This window comes from Barbus barbus (assembly GCF_936440315.1).
Source record: "Barbus barbus genome assembly, chromosome: 43".
Lineage (NCBI taxonomy): Eukaryota > Metazoa > Chordata > Actinopteri > Cypriniformes > Cyprinidae > Barbus > Barbus barbus.
In genome coordinates this window covers 8,903,933-8,927,440 of record NC_136721.1, presented here as the reverse complement: position 1 = coordinate 8,927,440, position 23,508 = coordinate 8,903,933, and the positions used below count along the sequence as shown (strand labels likewise).

Genomic DNA, 23,508 nt, shown 5'->3' with positions numbered 1-23,508 from the left:
AAGGAGAATGGCATCTACGCTAATATTTGTCTGTTTCTTTCTTATTCTGTTTCTCAGTCCGTGTCTGGATCAGATCGGTGGAGGCCGGACACCTGAATGAGCCCCGGGGACATATCCCCAGCGAAGACCTTGACTAAAAATACAATAAAAATAAAAATAAAAGAAGAAAACTAAAAATATTATAAAATACCTAACTACATAATACTATTATTGTTAGAAATTGCAACAATATAAAAACAGAAATATAATACATTTATGCATTTAAAATTTTAATTAAAACAATAAGCAAACAATAAATAAACAATAATTTTATTCGGTGCCAATGCGGTTCCACAGCGGTTCAGCTATTCAGATACCCTGGTTCTAATTGTAACACATGAAAAATAAAGCCAAATGGTCATTATGTTAATGGAGCATTTGGTTAACAAGGGGTTGAGTCAGACTATGTCCGAATCCTGGAGCATCAAGTCACATCCAGTTCAGATGTTTTTGCCTAACATCTTTGTTTTTGACTGGAAGACCTTTTTGAAGGCAGCATAGATGTATTATTCCCTGTCTATAATATTCTGCAATGCATTTGAACACATTCTTTGCATTCATAGCTGGGCTTGAGTAAAAAAAGGGTTACTATAGAGCGCAAATGAAAACGGTTTAAATAAGTCACTGATACCAATGCCAATACCAATGTTTGGTACCAATTATAGATTGTTACAAAAGCGTTGTGGAATTGTGCAAATAAAAATACGATCACTTACGGCTGTTCAGAATATTTTGTTCTAGAAAGAATGCTTACAAAGTGCTTAAAGTAAGGAACTTATCATGCCAACTGCACCCCCAGCAGACAGAGGTTAAGTGTTTTGCTCAGGGGCAAAAGGGGTGTGTGATCACAGGAAGTGATCATTCCTGATTCTAGAAATCTGCCTTTCTGCAGAGTTTAGTTACAACTCTAAACAAACACCTGATGGTCTTGCTTCAAAATTGTGGGCAGGTGTTAGAGTGGTTAAGACTAAACAGCAGGAATGTAGATTTCCAGGATCAGGATGGATCCCTCCTGACAATAGGTGGAATTTAGTGGTGGTGGGGCTAATTTCTTTTAAAATCGCAAAGATGTGAATAATAGAGAAACTCATTATGTTATCATATGATGATGCTGCAAGTGACAAAATGACATGGTAAAATAATTAAATTATCATGAGGACAAACATTTCTATATAGATGCAATCAGGGCCGGAGTGGGACTAATTTTCAGACCTGGAGTTTCAAGCCTTAGACCGGCCCACTTTTCTTTTTTTTTTTTTTTGTGCCGGCCTTTTCAGTGCCTCCTTTGTGCTTTCTATTATTCTTTTTTTTTATCTATTATTTTTTGCTCACATACATACAGGTGCAGCTGTCAGGGATTCAACAGATAATTATGTCATCATTAGGGTTGCCAATTAACTTCAGAAATGGAAAATAAGGGACAATTGTGATTTATCTTTTATTCTTTGAGAAAATAGTGTTTATTCTTTAAGAAAATAAGGAGCAGAATAAGGGATGCTCCAAATATTTGTACTGTACCATAATGTAGGCTGTTTGCCTGCAGTTAAAAAGAAGTAATAATCTCAGAAATAATCACAATTATTCTAAAAAGAATTTTAATGTCATACAAAAACTGTCATCGACCTGTGTAAATTATAGAACTGTGACTTCACAAGTGTAGTAATTTAGGAGGTGAAAATACTGTGAAATTACATACATACAAATGGCATGACATTTGAAAGCATAACAACTGAAGGTCTATGAAACGCCATTCAAGCATTATTTTTTAAAACAATGGCACTTAAAGATTTTAACTAAAATATTATTGCAACCATAGGCTATAGCCTTTGAATGAATGAAAATGCATATTTTTCAATTAAAGAAAACTTAGAGAGTGTGGTGCTTCTGGTGCTTGGATTTGTAATTTAATAATGAGGTCCAAGTTTAAGAATAGGCTACTAGAAATTGTATTTATTTCTTTTTCTTATTCTTTTCTCTCTCACTCTTTCTCTATTTAACTGTATTACAATGAAAGACGTCTTCCCTCACGTAGCTTGAATGTTTTCCTGCCTTGCTAAATATTGGTCTCATGATCAATATGTTGTTTGCATTGGCTAAAACTGATTTGGCAGAGTCAAAACGCAGAAGGTGCAGGTTGCCTTTAGAGCGAGTCCCGCACGCTGTGAAGCAGGAGCAGCCAGCAGAGGATTCCGCTTGGCCTTAAAGCCTTCCGCAAATGGCTACTTCACAAAACAATGATCATTTGCGCAAAAAGAATGATTAATTATCCATTTAGAATTTGTTATTGATATGGTCTGGTGAAAATAAAAATAAGGGTTGCGATAAAATAATAGATAAAAAGAGTGGGGCTGCTATGAGTGTAGGCATCCATATCAACCCAGTGGCATGACAACACCGGGGCCCTCGCGGCCAAAAAAACAGACAGGCCCACCGGGAATCCTCCCGGTGCTCTCAATTAGCCAATCCGGGCCTGGATGCAATGATGCAAAAGATTTAATTGTTGGCAAGACATATTTCAGTATAAACTTTTATGGCCCTTAAAAGCTACTTTTGCACACAGAATACAGTATATCCATATAATACATAATACAATTATCCATATAATTGATTATCTGTTATTTAAGAAAGGTTAGTGTACCTTAATCTCCATAAAATCTGTTCCAGCCCCTGGAATTACATAATTCTGTTCTTCCACAAACTCTTATTATGTAAGAATTAGGCATGCGTGTTTGTCCGTGTGCATGTGGTGGGTACAGACATTAAATATGAATGGAACTGAATATGCAGTCTGCATCAAAAGCAGTTAGGTTGTGTGGTCACATGCTTTGAATGTGTAACTGAGAATGAGGCTTTGTCAAATACTGAGAGTGTCATTTAGTTGCACTTATTTGCTATTGGCATGGATTTAACACTTGATTTGAAAGGACTTATGGAAATCCAATTCACTGCTGAATGTTTTACGATTTGCGTGATGCATGTTCCCCGTCCTGCAGCTTGGTTGTGGAGCATACAGCAGACTACTGCAATCTGACATAGTTTACTCAAACTTCACAGCCTTTACAACTGATTCGGATACCTGAATCGACTCTTTCATATGATGAAATGTGCTTGACTATACCATTTGACTGTTTAGTTTTTAAACAATTTTTTAACAGTTTTTGCTGAATTACTGCTGCCATGATCAATGGAAAATGGCCATAGTGACATCGGTTTTAAATAAAATTCTGTTTACTGCCTGCTTTTCTCTTGCAGTAACAGCCCAGTGTTAACCACACAGTTTTTGTGCTGAAATAGCAAATGCAAAATTGGCAAAACTTTAGTGAAATCGCCCCTGAATGTGCAAAAAAGGGTCTAAGAATAAAACAATTACCGGTGCAAAGCGGATCTGCTGAATTAGACTGCATTTCGCTTAAGGGAAGGGAAGTTCGCCCCAAATGCAACATTAAATTCCTTTTATTCTTTTATGAGGAATCTAAAAAGGTGACTTTTTCCCTTCAGATTTTGTCTCCGGAGTGACAACCTTGTGGGTCAAATGGAATAATCCAGAAATCCACTCTACATCGACTAAAAGCCAGGCCCTGCTCTCCTGTGGTGCCGTACGTGTCTGTGAGTTCACTGCGGGGCTACTCTTACCCCCCCTCTCAGCCTGCAGTGACGGAGGAGCAGGGGCTTGTACTTGTGAGGTCACTCTAGAGTGTTTTCCGATGCTGCCCAGACATGCTCTAAACTCCACGTGCTCCAGGCGCAGAAATGTAGCACCCTCTGCGTGAGGAACGCCACAAAGTTACAAGTACAGACAGTGGAGGGCCAGTGTATCCATCACTGAGGCCGAGGCCTAAAAGCAGCAGAAATAAGCTGCTTCCTCTATTCTAAAAGCCAGTTTCTGTTCAATCTACCAGCTTTTTTGTTAATTTCAGGATTTTCCATGTCCAGTGTCCATAAAATCCTTAAAGGGATATTTCACCCAAAAATGGGGGAGGGGCAATAGCACACTTCCAAATCATAAAATGACCACTGGGTCACTCAAATGCCCTGTTGTGCACTTGATGTGAAGCCATTAAGGACAGATATTTTGTGTTCTTAGATGAGAGACAGTCGGTAACATTGCCATGTTTAAGAACCCAAGCTGAACTGCGTTTCAATAAAGAATCACTTTTCAACCCATCTCTACCACATTCAAACCACCAAAGGGCATGAGAATTCTTTCAATTTCATCCAAGATATAAACACATGAATAATATCTATGTCGATCTCTAATTCATGGACAACTGCCAAGGCCGAATAGATTTTTCAAGGGCGATTTGTGTGGAGAAATGTTTGACGGTGGAGAATGGTAGCAAATACTTAAGTCGTATCTCTGTGATGTTATTTGGTAATATAATGTACAGCACAAACGCGCATTGTTTTTTTTGGGATGTCAATACATTGTGACTGGCAGTCACAGTCTTAACCATGCCAGTCAGTGCTCAAGCATGCACAGAATCCTGGCAGGAAGGACCTCTGGCGGACATCCAATATAAAAGCAGTTCTTGCATCCAGTACCAAGTTGCTAAATCGCCTTTCAACACAGCAGTTAAGACACCATACAACTGATCTGAATCATTACTACACTGAAGCTTTCACTTAAAACACAGTGCTCTGTTTGTACACGAGCAATTGCGATGAATGTCCATGATACAGAAAGATTTTTTTTTCAATCTAAAAACAAGTCCTTAGAAATGTACTCTTTGTATTCTATATTGGTTTCAATAAACTGACATTTTCAATAAAATTTTAGATATGATGACTAAAAATGCAATGTCATGTAACCATCAATTAAAAAAGTACACATTTTTATTGAATACATGCTAGTATAATCTTTTTTTTTTTTTTTTGCAAATATCATGAAGTACTAAATGATAAAATATATGCATAAAGTAATTTATAACAACTACTTCATAATATATTTAACTAATTTATTTGAGGTGTCACACAACATGATATTTTACAACCTGAACTAACCCTAAAAAGGTCAAATTATGCTATATTTAAAGAGAGTTTGAAAACGCAATTAATACATGTAAACATGTTATAGCTCTGTATAGCTATCATTGTGAGGATATACATTGACACAATGCAATCTCTAGCTCCTTACCCTAAACCTACCCATCAGAACTAAGTGCCTCACCCAAACCCTTACCCTAAACCTAATCTTTACCCAATTATAACCTGATCCCTAAACCAAGTCTTGACCCTCAAACAGGCCTTTAAAGGGATCTTAGAAAGTGAGGACCGGCCAAATTGTCCCCACTTTACCAGATCACTCACTCCGGTCGTCTTAAAACTCAAACCGTATATATAATATATATATATATATATATATATATATATATATATTTATAAAATTCAAATGTATTCAAATGTATGTAAATGTGTGAACTGCCCACTTTAACCCACATTGCACTGGATAAACATCATGCAGTGATGCTTTATATAAGAGAGCAAATAACTTACCAGGCCATCGCAATTGCTGATAGCCACTGATGTATCCTGCACATTGGTAACATAACCCACATATAAACAGTCACTGGGCAACAAGGACTCAGAGTGCGTTTGGTTATCGTCCTCAAGCCACTCCACTTTGGCTCCAGGGGCCACGAGCCTGGAATTTAGCCTGAGGCGAAGGTGAAACTCCTGTCCGAAAACAGTGACATTATAAAAGAGTGTCTCCTTGTGCCTCAGGTGGTCCTGCTCTGAGTTCGTCTCCTCATTGGTCTCTCCATGCTGGTTGGCCTGCCTCCTCCTGCGCCGATGGGACCCCTGCCCACTCAACCGGCTGGCAGAGATGGCGTGGGAGAGGAAGCGTCCGTCTGCATCCACGCTCACCGGCCTCACTAGCCCGTACTCCCTCAGGACATGCTGCAGGGAATCTGCCAGGGGCATGCACAGTAACACACATTCAAATGCGCACGCAAACACAAACACAAAGTCAATAGATTTCACAGTGCACACCAGAGGCTTCCAGCCACAGTCAAAACTCCACCAATCTCTAAATCAACTGCAAGACGTACATTATGCAGACAGTACAGCTGTCCAAACACAGCCAATATTTAAAATGACAGCTTTAAAAAGTTACAGATGTAAAGACTTTTTTTATTAAAAGTAAAAAAAAGCTATAGAAACATTGCATTGAATAGAAGGGGGTAAGTTGTGTCACCTTATGCTTAAATTGTCCTCTAGGTGAGGAGAAATGTGACACATGTACAACTACTATAACTAACTATATTTCACAATGATATATATATATATATATATATATTAAATGGGGTGATACAAGCTACCCCTTGTTATATCAACAGGCAAGTTAGGTAAATGCATGATCAATTTGAATTTTAATTAAAAAATGAGAATGTGAAACAATAGTTATTTATACAAAGATAATGATGATGATAGTAATAATAATAATAATTACAGTCACATTTTGCTTCACATTATTCTAAGACAATCATTAATCAGCTATTAATTAAAATAAATTAAAAAATTACTTTAAATTGATTAAATTCTTAGAAAAACAAAACTCACAAAAATATCCTTTACTGTAGAGAACAAACTGCAACCATCATGATTGCGGAGAAATATGAAATGATGATAAACTCACCATCACTAGTTAAGCCAATGGCACAACTTACCCCAAAGCATCTGAAACACCCCACAGAAAAATTGTAATTGGCAGTTCTCCAAAATGCATATAATTTTAGAAATGCAAAAAATCTCCCTGAGAGTATCTGCCATGTCATTTTGACTTGAAAAAAAAAAAAAAAAACACTTTTCTATGCATCCCTTATCAATCACAGGCAGCTGAATATGACCACTAATACCTATCTATATGGTCATAGGGCAAGAAATGTATATTTTTTTAAGATTAAGGGGGCGACGCATCTTACCCTATTCTCCCAAACAATGTGTCATGCATTCCTGTCATACTGATGAGAGAAGCAGCAACACATTTGGCTGCTCTGTTTATGCATCCTATGCATAAGTGTCAGGAAAGAGCAGCTTGCAAAGTCAACACTATAATATGATTTGTCTTTTCTGATTTGAGAGTAAAATCATGTGCATAGTTCTTCTGTATATTTTACTCTCCTGTGTAGCCTACTCATCTAGACAGTAATGTCTGCATTTTGCGACAGTTTTTTCAAGCTGGAGACAAGATCCATCAGCTGGTTTACATTATTGACAGATTTTTGCGCTTCCTTTGAGTTTCACATTCAACGTTAAATTCGTAAATATTGTATGCCTGTATCATGACGTTCTTTTTACTGTGACAAAAGTTAGAGATCTTTCAGTTTAGATGCCATGAAAACTTCCAGACACTCAAATTCAGTGAAAACGTTGCTGACAATTAAATTATTTTACTCTGAAAACTCATTCATCTCTGTAAAAGTATAGGTTGATGAAACTGAGAAACTGAGTTGCTGCTTCATAACGCGAACATCCGAACGGATCCGTATCTCCTGCATAAAGTAACCGTGACCAGAACTGACAATAAAAACATCTCCACGTACCTATACTGTTGGCGATGTAAAGAGTATCCGCTTGCTGAAAATGAAGGAAAATAATGAAGAATGCACATCCAGGAGTAACATCCATGGCAGGTCCGCGGAGAGGGGAGAGCGCACGGGCGAAAGGCGGACTTTGAAATCTCAGATAAGCGATCCAGCAGCGAACGCTGCCCCCTCATTCCCCTCCCCTTCCAGACTGACTGCAAAGTGCACTGGGGAAGATAGGCTCTCATTCTCACCCTCCCTGTCCAGCCCCCTCTTATATAGTACACAATAAGCGTGAATTCAGATCCTCTCGTGACAACAGAAGACCACCAGCACAATAGTTCTTCTCATCCACACAAAAAGGGAACACCAGTCGTATGGTTCTTGTGATGCACTGGTATATAAAAACTGCTATACTCACACTTTAGAGTCAGAATCAAGTTTTGTTTTTGTTTTTTCTAAAAAAGTTCAATAAGTTCAACAGATGCACCATGTATACGCACCAATGCATAGTAGAAATACGAGGTGAAGATATGGGGGTATAGGTCTACAATAGCCTACATAAGAGAAAAATGTGTATTATTTAAGTATTGTGTTAAAGTTGTTTTCTCTAAAGTTTACACACAAAGCAAGTAATGACTGTATACTCACACTAGAAGGCAATCATATCAGAACAGCCTGTGGTTTTATTCTACAGGAGCGGGTCGCCCCCTCACGGGCACCGCCATGTTTACATCACATGACCAATCATACTTTAAATAATAATAATAATAATAATAATATCTTATTACGTTTGACTAAACAAACCAAATCAAAATTGTTCATATTGACCACTCTATACAGACAGGAATAGGATATATATATATATATATATATATACACACATGCACGATTGAGTTTCATGATTTTAAGGGATGTAGGCACTAAGAAAGGATTAATATAATTAAATATTTGAAAAAAATGCTACTTTACATAAATTAAGAAACAGACGTTTTACTTGCATAATGGTGTACATATGGCCTCTACTGGCAGGGTAACTGCCGAAACTAACCATTTCAGAAGGAAAATAAATTATTAAGATGTTCATTTCCTATTAAGACATTTCAGAATGAGAAGATGAGCACTTGTCAAGGAAACAGTAGCATTACATTCCTGGAAAAACTAAATGCTCTTTTTGTGGTTGAGCCTATGGATGGTATCTTGTAGAAATCATTCTTCATTTTTCCCTTTCTATTTCTTATAACTAAAAATGAGTACATCTGTCATAGTATTTTTAATATCATACATAATATTCTTCTACAGGACCACACAGCCGTTAGAGAAGACGCTTCCTGCTCTGTTATGAAGTTAGTGGATTATTGAAATAAATCACCTGGTGAGATTGGATGCTGAGTTCTTGGAAAAAGAATATCTAATGCATCTCTGTGGCGCAGGAGGAAATGGATCATGTGCCATCTATCTGTCAGCACCTTTACTTCTCCAACCACCTCTGTAGGCTAAACTAAAGGCTCTAAAAGTGCAATGACAGGACTTCAGTGTATTTTAAAGAATGTTGTGCACTGATGCATGCAAGGACCCATAGAGCTTTCCACTATGGAGTACAAACAACCTGACCTTAACATTGGTAACCATTTAAAATGTGATTGTGGAAAAATGTGATTTCCTTTGAAAACAAAGTTTCTGTTGTTTTCCTTACCAAAACACATTATTTTATTTTATTTTATGGAACACAAAAGCAGATACCTAGCAGAATGTTCACGCTGCACTGAAAGTGGGATGCCAAGATCCAAAAAAAAAAAACAAACATCATAAATATACACTGTAAAAATCTGTAAAAGTAGGGCACAATGTACTGTATAAATAATAAGGAGAGGAATTACTGGGATTATCTGTATTTATTTATTTTTTATTTATAAAAAAATAAGAATGAAGTCTGATGAATGATGTCTGTATGAAGTAATCCCATATCCCCCCCCCCACACACACACACACAAGTTTATTTTTAATCATTCTTTATCAATAACAGACAGAATTGTGTTTAAATGACAGTCTTGACAATGAAAGCCATCAAGTCAAGTGAAAATATTAATTCATACAGCTTGCCCTGTGCTTACATACTATGGCTATGCAATTCAGGCTATATAACATGCAGTAATTAACTGTTATTTGCACTGCATTCACAAGATAATTTTATATAAAAACAAAATATCTATTTTTTTACAGAACTATTTGTTTTTGGAAAATCCTTCTGAATAAAAAAAAGCACACTTAGAAACTATAAGCTCAGTTAGCAAAAGTCAGCTGTGGTTAACTTTATGACATAATTGCAGAGACCTCGGATTGTGGGATTTTAAGTGCAGAGCAGAAGACAGGGTTTCTGAGAGGGATGACACTAGGGCAGCTGGGACACCATCCATTTCTCATGCTTCGCTGACTGAGGTAAAAGATTGAGGTTGTCACTGTGGTTAAGGCAGACGATGGTTTAATCGAACCTCTACATTCCAACTCCATTGCTCAGCCAGATGGCTCATGCTATCATGCTTTACGCTAGGCAATCAACTTACCGCCCATCTTGTAGCTGGCATCCAAAATGTAAACTAGGTGCAGAGAGTATACATTTTAAGGATAACTGCATGTTAAAACTGAATAGTAACCCATATTATAACCAAAGACTGTTTTAAAGCTGTTAAAAGTGCAATTTATATTAATGGGGAAGGTCATATCCTGGGAATAGTTGAGAGTTTTGTCAACTGAACTTGTATGATGGGGTCAGATGAGGAAAGGCTACTTGAGTTTTAGTTCACTGAACTGAAAGAAGTTGCAAAAGAGTGAATGTGAAAGCAGATGGTCATGTATATTAATCCTTGTCTAAATAACACCCTCAGAGGCAATCTGCGAAAGCAATATTTTCTCAAAGCCTTTTTAGAATTGGAATACCTATATGAATAACTGGCACAAATTAAATAAAAAATGAATCGATATGCAAACATTTTCCTATGTGTGTGCATATATTTATACAGTCAAACCAAAATGTATTCAGGCAACATTTCTCACATTATGACAGTTTATTTGCTATAGTTTAGAAAATGGTAATAAAATATGGAAAGAACTCAGAGTTAAACTGTGTCAGAACAAATTCATCTTGATAAGGTCAGATAACTTTGATAGAAAGGTATGTAATGAATTAGGTTGAATAGCTGTCAGCAGTCAGTTGTTAAATTTAAGTACACGAGTTGATACCAATTTAGGTCAACCAATTACCAAGCACTGCTTAAAGGGGTCGTCGGATGGCCATTTTCCACAAGTTGATATGATTCTAATGAAAAGTCTATAACATACTTTGGTTAAAATATCTCAGTGGTAGTGTAAAAAACACCTTTTTCTACCATGTCAAAATCAGCTCTGTTTTTAGCAAGCCATTCTTGCCCATGTTGCTTTAAATGCTAATTAGCTCTGCTGACCCCGCCCCTCTCTTCTGTGGAGTGACAAGCAGTACTGTTTACTTTAGCCACAAACTGGCTAACTAGCACATTATTAGGAAAGGCGATTTGCAAAGATTCATAAAAAACCCTTATACTCACTTCTTTTGTAGATGAAGCTGGATCACGAATGATTCGCACAAACATAGACGCATTTAGGCAGATCGGGATCGGCGCATTCCCTTCAAAACGAAAGTAACTTTAATCCTCTGCGTCTTCAGCGGCTCAGATGTCGGGAGTAAATGATGACTGCTATATTCATTATTACATCCAACAACAAGTCGACACAATGGCGGACTAATGACAGCTCACTCAGGGCAGGTCTAAGGTAAGACAGCCTTGTCAATCAACTAACGTGGGAGCGGTCTGCGCAGAACTACGTCATTTTGACAGGACTCTCAGAACAGCTTGATTGGAGAAAGAGGATTTTAAAATAGGGATTAAAAAAAAAAACACTGGGTGGTTAATAAAACACTATTAACTATAGTGTCCTACACCCACTAGTAAAATAAATATAAAAAATTATGTCTGGTGTCTGAATAACTTTTGACTGTATATAATTTTTTTTATTTATCATTATTATTATTACTATAAAAATGTCATTGTATGGAAGAGAGCAGCATTAACATTCTTCATAAAATAATAATATAAATCATATATTTATTAATATATTTATTAATTAATTATATCCATATAATTTTATATAATTATTAGACTTTTTCCAAGTGAAAGTTTGTATAAATTTATATAAAAAAGCATATTAAACACAAAATACACATTTAAATCAAAATTTTCTTAAACAGAATATTGTCAGGCGACAATAGACTATTGCTATTCCTACCCATTTACTGCCCAGTGTGTACAAAAAGATGAGTCAGCAAACTTCATGTAATAGAGCCTGAAGGGAAAAACCAATAGATGCATTCTGCAGCTAAACACAACCTTTAGATTCATAAACCAACAGATACATACTGCAGCTGGCTTCAGATACAACCTAAAGTCTAAACATGTCCAGCCATGAACCATCCAAAGTCCCTGATATGCATTGGCTACTTAATTCACATTACGACAGATGATATTATCACACACACATGTGCAACAACATGTCCTAATGCATGTATCACACTGTTTGAATTTCTATCCTGTTCCGGTGCACCCGGCCAAGTCCACCATATGATTCACTCATGTGGATCCAGGAAGAGGAGGACACTTCACCAAGCTGACAGAGATGCTGTCTTACTTAGCTTTTGGTTATAATCAGAGACTGCATGGATAGGGCCCACAGCTGGCAGCTGTAAGCCCTAAAGGGACTTGTTACTGGTTAGTGGCTGTAAAACAGAGTTGGATCTATGTTGCCGTCACTGCTGGCTCTCAAACGAACCACAGCCGAGCCAGTGTGTCCCGCCAGAGCGTGTGTTTCACATTTGTTCCTCTGCTCCCTCTCTCCCCTCTCCTCCTGAAACTCCTTCCGCACAAACTCAGGTCACGTGAAATTGCTTCACTTAATATTATTTATAAAATCGCATGTCTGTCAAAATCACCCAGGCAGTAAACAGCTTGAGTGATTTTTTTATTTACCGTCATTATTTTTTTTTCTAATTCTAATATTAATTTGTAATGTTTATTGTATATTGCTAATAATATTATTCATGAAATGTTGATGCAATATTTGTATTTACCTACTTGTTTAGTGCTTGACAATCATGGTGCCAAAATGTGGGCAAAAGCAGAACTAAAACAGGGAATGTGTTCATAAATAATTTGATCTTCTTAAATATAATCATTTGTGATATTTGCTTAAAAAAGGAACTATTATGTTTTTAAGGAAACAATAAATCTGTTGAGTCCAATGAATATATTATGAACAACTGCTGAAAAGTAGGTCATACACTCAGTAACATATTTTACACCTCAACACCATGGCAGTGTGGTCTACTGCCATGCCTTTCAGCTGAAGCACATATCCCTGTTTTGGTGGATAGACATTTGCATATGAAGAAAAAATTACATCACCACGCATGTCTTACAACTCTCATAAGGGTTTTATACCTCAGCAGTGTATTTTTCCATGGCAAACCTGTTTTGCTTTCACTTGTTGGAGTCATGATTTTGCACCACAAGAAGACTTTATTGAAAAGGTTTTGGCTGGAGAACTTCAAGAGTCAAGAGTCAAGATCAGGGTCTCTGAGCTGCTTGATTTATGAATGACATTTACAGGACCAGAAAGAAAACAGAAGGGACTAGTAAAGGGCTAGTTGTTCAGTTGTTGAAAGCTGTTGTTCAGTTTTCTGAAATAAACACTGAAATAAACTTGTACACATGTACAAACTGATAAGTCTGTTTAGACAAACATTTTATATTATTATTACAGGCATACTCTGTATTCTCAGTATTTTTTATCGTGCTGACAGCTGTCTTGAACACATACTGACACCTAGCGGTGTGGATGAAGCATCGCGCAAACACAAACTTCAGCCACTCATTTTTTGCAGACGGACGTGATTAATTTATTCTGTGAGCAAATGTAACCAATAAAGGGATTTAACAGTGGTAAAAACAAACATAAATTGACTGTGATCATGTGATCTCAAAATGGCTGCCTACATGAGGTGACCCTCTCTCTGTAAAATGACTCATATGCCTGTTTATTTATTTAAGGGGACATCTCCCAAGTGCCCAATCTCAGGTTAATCTTGAATACCTATAGAGTAGTATTGAATCTTATCTCCAAAGAGTCGTTAGTTTTATCTTATTTTATCATACTCTAAAGAGCTACAAGCACTAGCACGCTGATTGCTAACAAAACACTGAAATTTTATGCAGTTTTACTTAACGCCTGCAGTTCCAAATCATGACTGGGATCTTTTATTGTTGGAACCGTTCCATTGTTCAGTATCAAATGATGTGCAAATGTTGCAGTCCTACTCGCCCTGCTCCGAGCGGGATTCAAACTGCAGTCTCCGGCGTGGGAGGCGGGCTAAAGGCCACGGCCTCTAGCGTCTGTCGCTAGAGTGCCACTTGAGATCGGGGAGTGAGGTTTTACCTGCTGGCCTCTGCTACACTCACCCTCCTAAACCTCACTCCCATCCGGGTCACGGCACCAATGTTACGGTCCTACTCGCCCTGCGACGAGCGGGATTCGAACCACGGTTGCCGGTGTGGGAGGTGGGTGCTCTAACAAGGAGGCTAAAGGCCACGGCCTCTAGCATCTGTCGCTAGAGCACCACTTGAGATTGGGGAGTGAGGTTTTACCTGCACAGCACTTACCCGCTGGCCTCTGCTACACAAATCCAACATTGAAGTGGGCCTTGTTTATTAAACATTCATCACCAAAATGATGGGAACAAAGAAACACACTTGCGAAACTCAATTGCAGCATCCACTGTTCAAGTAACGCTAGGTTCATTGGGAAGTTAAGGTTAACGTTCCCTTACAACCAAAAACATGCTTCTTTGGAGTAGGGGTTGCACCAACTAGTCGACTAGTCGGTTAGTTGATTAGTTGACTTTAATGCTCTCCCATGACGCTTTTAGCTTGAGGTTAACTAGTTGCTGGTCCTATAGAGGGTGCAACATGATGAAAAAAATCTTTGAAGTCCACTTTTACACCCAGAGAGTTAAAATGACAAATAAATGCATACTCCTATAGCGCTCCACAAGACATGTGATTACACCATCTGACTCTATTTTCATCACATAAATGTCGACTTTAAAAAAATCGTTCAACACCTACTTTGGAGACATTCTTCTCGAGCAAGTCCTGTGCAGCATTGCTGACGATGTTGATGGGCGTGCTTTTTCTCTCCCTGTGGTTGCCGTGTGCACGTGCTTTTCCGGTACTTCACCGGAATTAAAGGTATTTCACCCTTCATGATGTCATGAAGGGCCATGCTCGAAAAAACGTTTGAAACTTTTACGAACCCGGAAGGAGTATATTTGGCACAGACTCCGTCATACATGATCAATTTTTGAAACTTTGGCCATGTTTAGCATTAGAATCCAACTTTTTAACAGTGTAAAGAACTCAGAATGCATGAAATAGCATTAGACCCCCCCCCCCCCCCTCCCTCCCTTTGTGTAAACTTTTAATGACAAAAAATATTGAGTACACATTTAACAAGCAGAAACAAACATGTCAATAAAATCTTAAAACCATTTTATCTGTGTCATCAGTTTGTGAGATCACACGGCTGAGTTGACTATGAAGAATGGCGAGGGATTTTCATGGAATGCATCTAACTCATTAGTAGGTACATTATTCTCCCAAGCAATGGAGACAAGGAGCCGACTGCACCTCGATAGTGATATCCCGAGTGGGTTCAGGTGAAGGTTATTCCTTTTTGCCGTTTAATGGAGGAAGATTGGGAGAGCTCCCTGCTGAAGCACATAATAAACCCACTGAGCAGCCATATGCCAGATCAGCAGTGCACACTATGGTCCGGGAGGACCTCAGGGTCTTCTGGATCCTCTCCTGCACTGACTTATACAGAACTGTGGGGCTAAAGCATGAGTGGGCTGTATGTGACATGCCTGTGACAGCAGCCAGCGGAATCTGCCTCGAAATTGGATCAGGAAGACTGTCACCGTGGTTACACATAGCGACACTGGCACTCCTCATTAGAGGGTGTTTCATAGACAAGGTGTCTCCTGCAGGAAACACGTTCCTCCTCTAAATCGACTGCTTCAATGTGCACTCAGAGCACAGAGGAAATAGGAAAAGGATTCAGATTAGAAGACAACAGATTTGCCTTTGCACAATGATTAGCAAAAATAAAGGGTGCTTTCCATGAATATGGTACATTGAAAATAATTCACTCAGAATTCACAAATAACTGCAAAGAAACTGGCAAGGAACTCTAAATTGAAAGTGACATTTGAAGTAGAACGACTAAAATATCATTTACCTGTAAAACATAATGCAATAGTTCAACTTTAAAAAAAAAAAAAAATTATAATAATTTTTAGGGTGTAAAAATGTATTACTATAAGTGCAAATCCATTGTTTTTCTTTATTTATTTACCCAGCATGAACAAGCTTAAACACATTAATAGAGCAATGTCAATCTGTTAAATATCTATGTGAATATCTGATTAATTGATATTCATTGTAGTAAAAACATATTTATATTAAGTGGCCTTAACTATTATGTACTTGCATCAAAAAATAAGCAGAATGTATTTATTGTGTTCATATTGAATTGCAAAACACTTTTGCTGATATTGAGGTTGGATATGGGCAAGTTTAGGGACAGTTTTAAAGGTGGGTTAAGGTGTAAGGAGTGGGTAACAGTGTAATTATAAATGTAATTAGACAAATTAATTACAGATGTACTTACATGTGGGTAATATTTCAAATAAAACATGTATATACACAATAAGTGCATTGTATCAAATTATTAATTTAAATGTATGTACATGGTAGTTAAGGATACCAAAAATAAAGAGTGAGAAACCCTGTTACTCAAGTTACTGTAAAAAAAGATCAAATAAATATCATTATCAAATTTTATACATTTTATTGTGACATTTTCTGTATTTTTTTATTTTCATTATCATATAATGCATGTCTAGTTATAAAAATATCAGTATTATAATAGTAATATAATATTGGTGTTTCTGTTTACTACATGAAAATAAAATCACACAAAGGGTTTAATGTGTTTTAGACATGTCCCATATTTTGACAACAGGGCTTCATAAATTGCAAAACTCATATAAAATTTATAGAAAATAAAAGAGTTCATATAACATTTCGGTGTACGAACAGAATTTTATAAAGGTTAGGTTCTCATTGACCATTTGCAAATATTTTAAGTAATTTAAAATATAAAGTTACATTCAATACATTCTATTTCAGATGTTTAGTAACACCCCCTCCCCCTAACCCACCCAAACAACATGTCAGGTACAATTATATGTAGATTGCTATCATAAATCCAATAATCTAAAATATAAGTTATATAATATAAGTATAAATATAAGTTTCTAAGTGTTTCAGGCCCTATTTCATACCCTACTCACTGAATGTGCCAAGGATTACATCGCTCTGAAACGTGGCAAAAGCAATAGACTTGTAAAAAAACCCTTGCTTTCCTTTGTAACATCCCCACAATGTGAATATGAACTGAATAACAGACTGTGCACCAAACAAGATTGTGAGGTTTAATCCCTCTGTTTAACCAGAAGCAGCCTCCATTGCTGGCTCTCTCCACAATGTGCACCACATCTTCTGCTTTCAATTCCATGATCAAAGGCATTGAAACTTTGGACAGGAAAGAAATGGAATGGAATGTAGGGGAAATCTTCTAAAAAATGACTTAAAGAATTAAAATCCCCTGGTGTTTTAGGAACAGTTTGTTTTTGACTGCTCGTCCTGTCGGTAAATCTAGTGAGCTTCTCCACAATGCTCAGCACCACAACATAAATTACTGTCTCATTTTTTGTCCAATAAAAGAAATCAAACGTCTTCACTGATGCATTAAATCACAGGACAGCTTGCTGGCATGCAGGGCCTTCAAACGCACATAAAGTATAAAGAAACTGATTCCTTATTTTAATACCTTATTTTGATAATAATTACTGGCTCACAGCTTTCAGGTTCTTGGTTTCATCGAATTGTCTTTCAAAGAGCTATTCTTAAATTGGGTTTGACAACAACATTTTCCCCATAAACTCCCTGTAAACACTGAACTTAAAAAAAAAAATCACCCACTCAAAAAAACCCACTCTTATTACTTTAATTATCTCCAAGAGAAGCTCTTTTTATGGTGACCTATTTCACTGCACCCTGGCGTGGACAATCAGGGGCCAAACTTTGCAAGCCTAATATATGGGCAGTAAAGCAAAACTCTCGACCTTTTATTTCTCCAGATGGACAAAAAGCATGCAAAATTGCTTAAGGATGTGTGTCACAGACATCAAAGCTCATACAAAGGCTCTGGACAAACATTTAGCTGGATTTAGAATATTACAAACATGTCGTCACTTGCAAATACAGTATAAATTTCTTTCTTTCTTACACTGATTTTTCCATATTTAAAAATTTTGAGGACAAGCTCATTCACAACCAAAGCACGTTCCCTTATGAGCAGATTCTGGTAAACAATAAGAATTTCCCATCTGCTCAGTCATGTCACCTCACACTCTTCCCTGCACTTTTGCAAGCTGCCTGTTCTGTTAACTTCACTTCAGACTGCTGAGCTCAGCATTTCCCCACGGATTCAGCATCGGCAGCTACCTGGAACTGCTGTCACCCTGCATCTCCTCATCCTACCTGTACCTGCACCTCCAGCTGAGCCTCGCTCCCCCGCTAACAAACATCAGTGTCCTTGATGTCCCGCCGACACTGTGGCAAAGACAAACGTCTCTCCCTAGCTTCAGACCTCTAAATCTCTCACCTCAGAGCGTGGTTTCATCAACAACCCAATTTAAGGGGGTTCACTTAAATAACTCTTTGACGTAGCGCGAGTCCTTGTGAGCCTCGGATGGATGATGGGGAGAATTTGAAGTGACAAAAGTAAGGAAGTAACCCATGGGGTGACAAGTAATCATTTGGGTTTGTTAGGTAAAGAGCGATGGGGGTTTCTCTGTGAAATGAACTTTTCAGCTTTTAGTAAAAAGGGAAAGAAAGCAGGTGACATTGTGAGCGGAGCACACCTCGGGGAAGTGTAGAGGATGCATTTGGGAGCTGTCTGCAGACATTTACATCAAATCAACCTCACTGAGGTTACTGCAGTCAGGACCCATCTGGGAGTGTTAGTGTGTGTGTGTGTGTGTGTGTGTGTGTGTGGTAGCACTTCTCTCAGAGCACTGATATTTGCATTGCCACTGAAAATAACAATGTAATCTGTGACTGGGATACAAGACCGTGAATTTCTCGGTGAGGAGTTAAACAACCAATGTAATCAAAATAAGAATCGTGTGACTTTTAATCCATCTCTGTGAGCTACAAAGCCATAGTTCACCCAGAAATGAAAAACTGTTAACTTACCCTCAGGACATCCAAGATGTAGGTGACAGTTAAGAATATTTTTAACTGAATTCATTGTCCATGGTGATTCATAAAATGCAAGTCCACTGCTACTGTCACTTTGAGAGTCAAAAAAGCATATACAGGCACCACAAGATTGATGCTTGATATATTTCGTGGCTTCTGATGATATATTTAGGTCTTATGAAGCTAAATGACTGGTCTGTGCAACAAACTGAGCATTATTTACAACATTATAATCCATAGCCTCAGGCAAACCATCCTGAATGCTTTCACAAGACTTCCTGTTGCATAATGACATACACAGAATAATCGTTTGGCTTCATAAGAGCTCAATGTATCATAAGGAGCCACATGTTTTTAATGTTGTGGTGTATGTAAATGCTTTTTTGACTCTCAAAGTGACAGTAGCCATATGGACTTGCATTTTATGAATCACAAAGTACCATGGTTTAAGCTAAATCTTTACTGTTCTGTTGTGTTACGGTGCTGTGCGGAACAACGAACACACGACAAGCATAAACAATTACCTTCTCTTTTAATCAGAGATCCAGGAGCAGATACAGACACAGGAGTGCACACACATCATAGTAGAAACAATAACCGACGGTGAGACTAACAAAGACAGGAACTTATAAAGGGGCAGATAATTGGGAAGGACAGGTGTACACAATGACTAATTAAACTGAACTAGGACACAGGGGAAAACAGAAAACCCGACATGGAACAGTCACAAAAAACCCAACATGTAACATATCGCCCCCTCCCGGCAAGGCGTGGCCTCACGCCGTAACGTAACAACTGAGGAGGGCGGGTGGGGGATCTGGAGGAGGGTGTGGAACCGGAGGGTGGCAGGGAATAAACATAAGAGAGTCCAAACAATAAGTCCATGGGGGAGTGGAGGGTGGGAGGAGCCAAGGGGGAGCCAGGAACAGGAGGAGCCAGATGACGACCCAGGCCACAGTCCAGATGGTGGCCCACGGGGGAGCCGACGGAGGGAGGAGCCATGGTGGAGGAGGGACCGCCGACTCCATGGGGCCGACCAACGGCGGCGGAGCAGGTGGTGGTGGAGCCCGAGGTGGAGACAGAGAGCCAAAGAGCCAGGGTGACGCCGAAGATCCGGAGGTCCAAGGCGGAGCAGATGTCTTCGGCGACCTCGGCGCAGGTGGAGATCCGGATGGCCGCGGCGGAGCCGGAGCGACAGAGGACATAGGTGGAGCAGGAGGGAAGGAGGAGCCCAACGGAGCCGGAGGGACGAAGGGACGGGGCGCAGCCCAAGGAGAGTAGTCCTGAGGTGCAGGTAGGGGGACGACTGACCAATGCGGAGCCGGAAGGACGAGGGAGCCCGGTGGAGCTGGTGGACAGACGGGATCCGGTGGAGCCGAGGGAGCTTGAAGGCATGGTGGAGCCGCAGGGTCGCCGGACTGAGGCGGTGTCTGGGTCTCGGAGGCTGAGGGCGGAGACGAGGGATCCTCCAGACTCAACGCCAACAGAGCTGGAGGTCGGCAGACCCGCGGCGAGCCCACGCCACAGATGGTGTGCTGAGGGTGAGCAGAGGGGCTGACGAACTCCAGTGATGAGGGTGTTGGAGTAGGAACCAGATCAATGAGAGGCGGTGGGAGAGGGAGGTCGGGTGGGATAATTCCCCAGAAATCCAATACAGGAGCTGGCTTCAGGATGATTGTGTCAGTGTGAAAGTTAATGAGGTTTCCCAGGTCCAGTTCATGCTCACCCTCAGCGGTGGCGCCGTGGGCCATCGCCCCCGCGATCTCCACAGCTTTCTCTACCGTCGGATGCACTGCCGGCTCTCGCACCTGGTCAGACGTTTGGGGCTCGGGCTCCGGGACGATCGGCAGCTCTGTCGCTCCTGATGGCGATGGCTCAACGACCGCGGCAGGCTCTGGCTCTCCGTCTGCGGTGGGCTCGGGCAGCTCCGCGCTGCGGGGTGGTAGTGGACTGGGCGCTGGGTCCCGAGTGGGGCTGGTGTCATTCTCTGCGAGGTCCACGGTGAGTTGCGATTTGCAAGACACCAGCACCCACTCGATAAAGGCGGCGAGGCTCTCTCGAGGACCGTCCCCGGACAACTGCCTACGTGTGGTGATATTAAGTCCAGCCTTGTAGAAGGTGCAGAGGCAGTAGTCCGGGAAGTGTGTCTTGTTGGCCAGACACAAAAAATCCTCGGTGTGGTCCTCGAGAGAGCGATCCCCCTGTTCCAACAGGAGGACGAGGACACCGGGATCCATAATAAAAAATAAAAAACTTGGCAAAAACCGGGAAAATAAAATGGGGGGAAAAACGCCGCAAACTTGCTGTTTTGGTCGGTTATTATGTTACGGTGCTGTGCGGAACAACGAACACACGACAAGCATAAACAATTACCTTCTCTTTTAATCAGAGATCCAGGAGCAGATACAGACACAGGAGTGCACACACATCATAGTAGAAACAATAACCGACGGTGAGACTAACAAAGACAGGAACTTATAAAGGGGCAGATAATTGGGAAGGACAGGTGTACACAATGACTAATTAAACTGAACTAGGACACAGGGGAAAACAGAAAACCCGACATGGAACAGTCACAAAAAACCCAACATGTAACATGTTGAAGCAAGACACCTTCATCTTGGATGGCCTGAGGGTGAGCAAATTAACAGGAAATTTTCATTTTTTGTGAACCATTCCTTCAATTCCTTCCTAAAGAGAAACCTCACTCAACTGTTTCAGACACATCAATGCATCCACCATGGTCAACATTTCAAATGCTGTCGTCACTCACTATAAAAGCCAATGTGTTTTCCAACATACCACAACATTGTGCAGCCAGTTGTAAAAATAAACCACAACAATTTCAATTCAATTCCCATAGAAATGGAATAACGTTTCCCAGATGAGAATGTTTATAATTGGTTTTCTCCTTTCATTAGAAGCTAAGAGCAATTTGCTAAGGTTCTCTTATTATCAGTAATATTCATTGAAGTTACAACAAATATTTTTTGCACATGCAGAATTATCTAACATTAATGATAAACTAAATCTTATCAAAATCATCTGCTGATATCTACTGTAGATATAGATAATCATATAGATATTATGTCATTCATATAGATATTCATGTGAATGGTTGCAGATGAAGTCAGTTTGCTCACAAGTACTCACGGACCGGATTTGACCAGTGCTCTGCTGTAGACATAATATCAAAACCCGGAAGACTAATTCGTCATGGTTTCCATCAAGATGTTCCTGTGGGTTTTTAATAATGGGGGTTTTCAATTAATGAGTAACAGAAGGTCTGAGGTCAAATTAACTTAAAGATGCTAAGTGAATTATACACACCGATACCAAAAATTCAAATTTTGTCGCAGTTATGTTTATTTGAGAAAAAAAAAAAAAAATCTATGATTCTAATAAGTAATTACATAAGAATGTTTGGGGTGTGAGTGTGTGCAGTTTACATTATAGAAAAAAAAAGTCAAAGTATCATCAAATTATGTTAATCACAGACCTTATTTTACTCATGAATCAAAAAACCAGTGGTGAATTAGTCGTCACGGGTGCAGCACTCTATAGCTCTTTAAACTGCAAGTCATACGTCTTAACGTCTTATCCTCTTGCTTTCCTCTCAAAGGAACACAATGCTTGAAATAATTGTGGATATGCCACCAAAAATCATTGCTTAAATGGTTCCACATGTATTTAATAACCAGCATGTCTTTGAACGTCAAAAAACAACATCTGAAATCTGTTCTTAAAATATGAAATCCCGAAATACAAAGATGCACATGTATTACCGGCAACTCGTTCAGAACCTCAGGATACTTGATTTATTCATTTACGAAACCCACTGAACAATTTATGAGCCCAAGAGGACGAAAAGCAGAGGACCATGAGCTTCCATTTTCCGTGGAACAAAATCTATTTTCAGCTATAAATGCGCTTCAAACTACATTTATAATATTATACAAGTGTTCAAACATTTTAATTACTTAACCAAACACAGGCATCAAATGTCTTTTGATGTCTGCCTGCTGACAACATGCAAAGTAATCGACAGGATAAAAGCCGCTTCTGATTGGTTAATCTGACTGTGGCCCAAATCCACTTTTATATTGTTTAAAGAGGCAAGGTGGTCTTAGTGTGATATTTCAATGATACCTTTCAAGAAGTACAATTTTTTTTTGCATACTATTTATTAAAATGTAAGTGAGACTTGAATTATTACCTTATGCGTTCAAAGAAGTGTTAGCTTAGTGAATCAGCTGCATTTACTGTAGTTGAAATTGGCCTTTAATTAACTTTGCTATTGGTTAAAACGTCATAGGACTGTTGATCAGAGTACTGATGGTTCTGTAGCATATCCACTAAACCTATCAGACTGATAGGCCTAATATTTGTATGAGTCCTTTTTTTTCCCTAATAGTATAGGGTCGAAGAAGCAGATGGAGCTCACTGTATCATTAGAGTCACAAAACCTG

At 39.1% G+C, this 23,508-nt stretch overlaps 1 protein-coding gene across 1 annotated transcript in view; it reads right to left on the bottom strand.

Moving 5' to 3' along the window:
* Nucleotides 1-7,778, bottom strand: part of LOC306862666 (A disintegrin and metalloproteinase with thrombospondin motifs 2-like) — an 86,690-nt gene extending 78,912 nt beyond the window's left edge. The window contains exons 1-2 of the mRNA XM_079405590.1: nucleotides 7,584-7,778; nucleotides 5,533-5,948 (exon numbers count right to left, since the gene is read on the bottom strand). Coding sequence (XP_079261716.1) covers nucleotides 5,533-5,948; nucleotides 7,584-7,668 — 501 coding nt within the window. The 5' untranslated portion in view covers nucleotides 7,669-7,778. The remainder of the gene's footprint in view (nucleotides 1-5,532; nucleotides 5,949-7,583) is intronic.
* Between the last annotated feature and the right edge of the window lie 15,730 nt (nucleotides 7,779-23,508).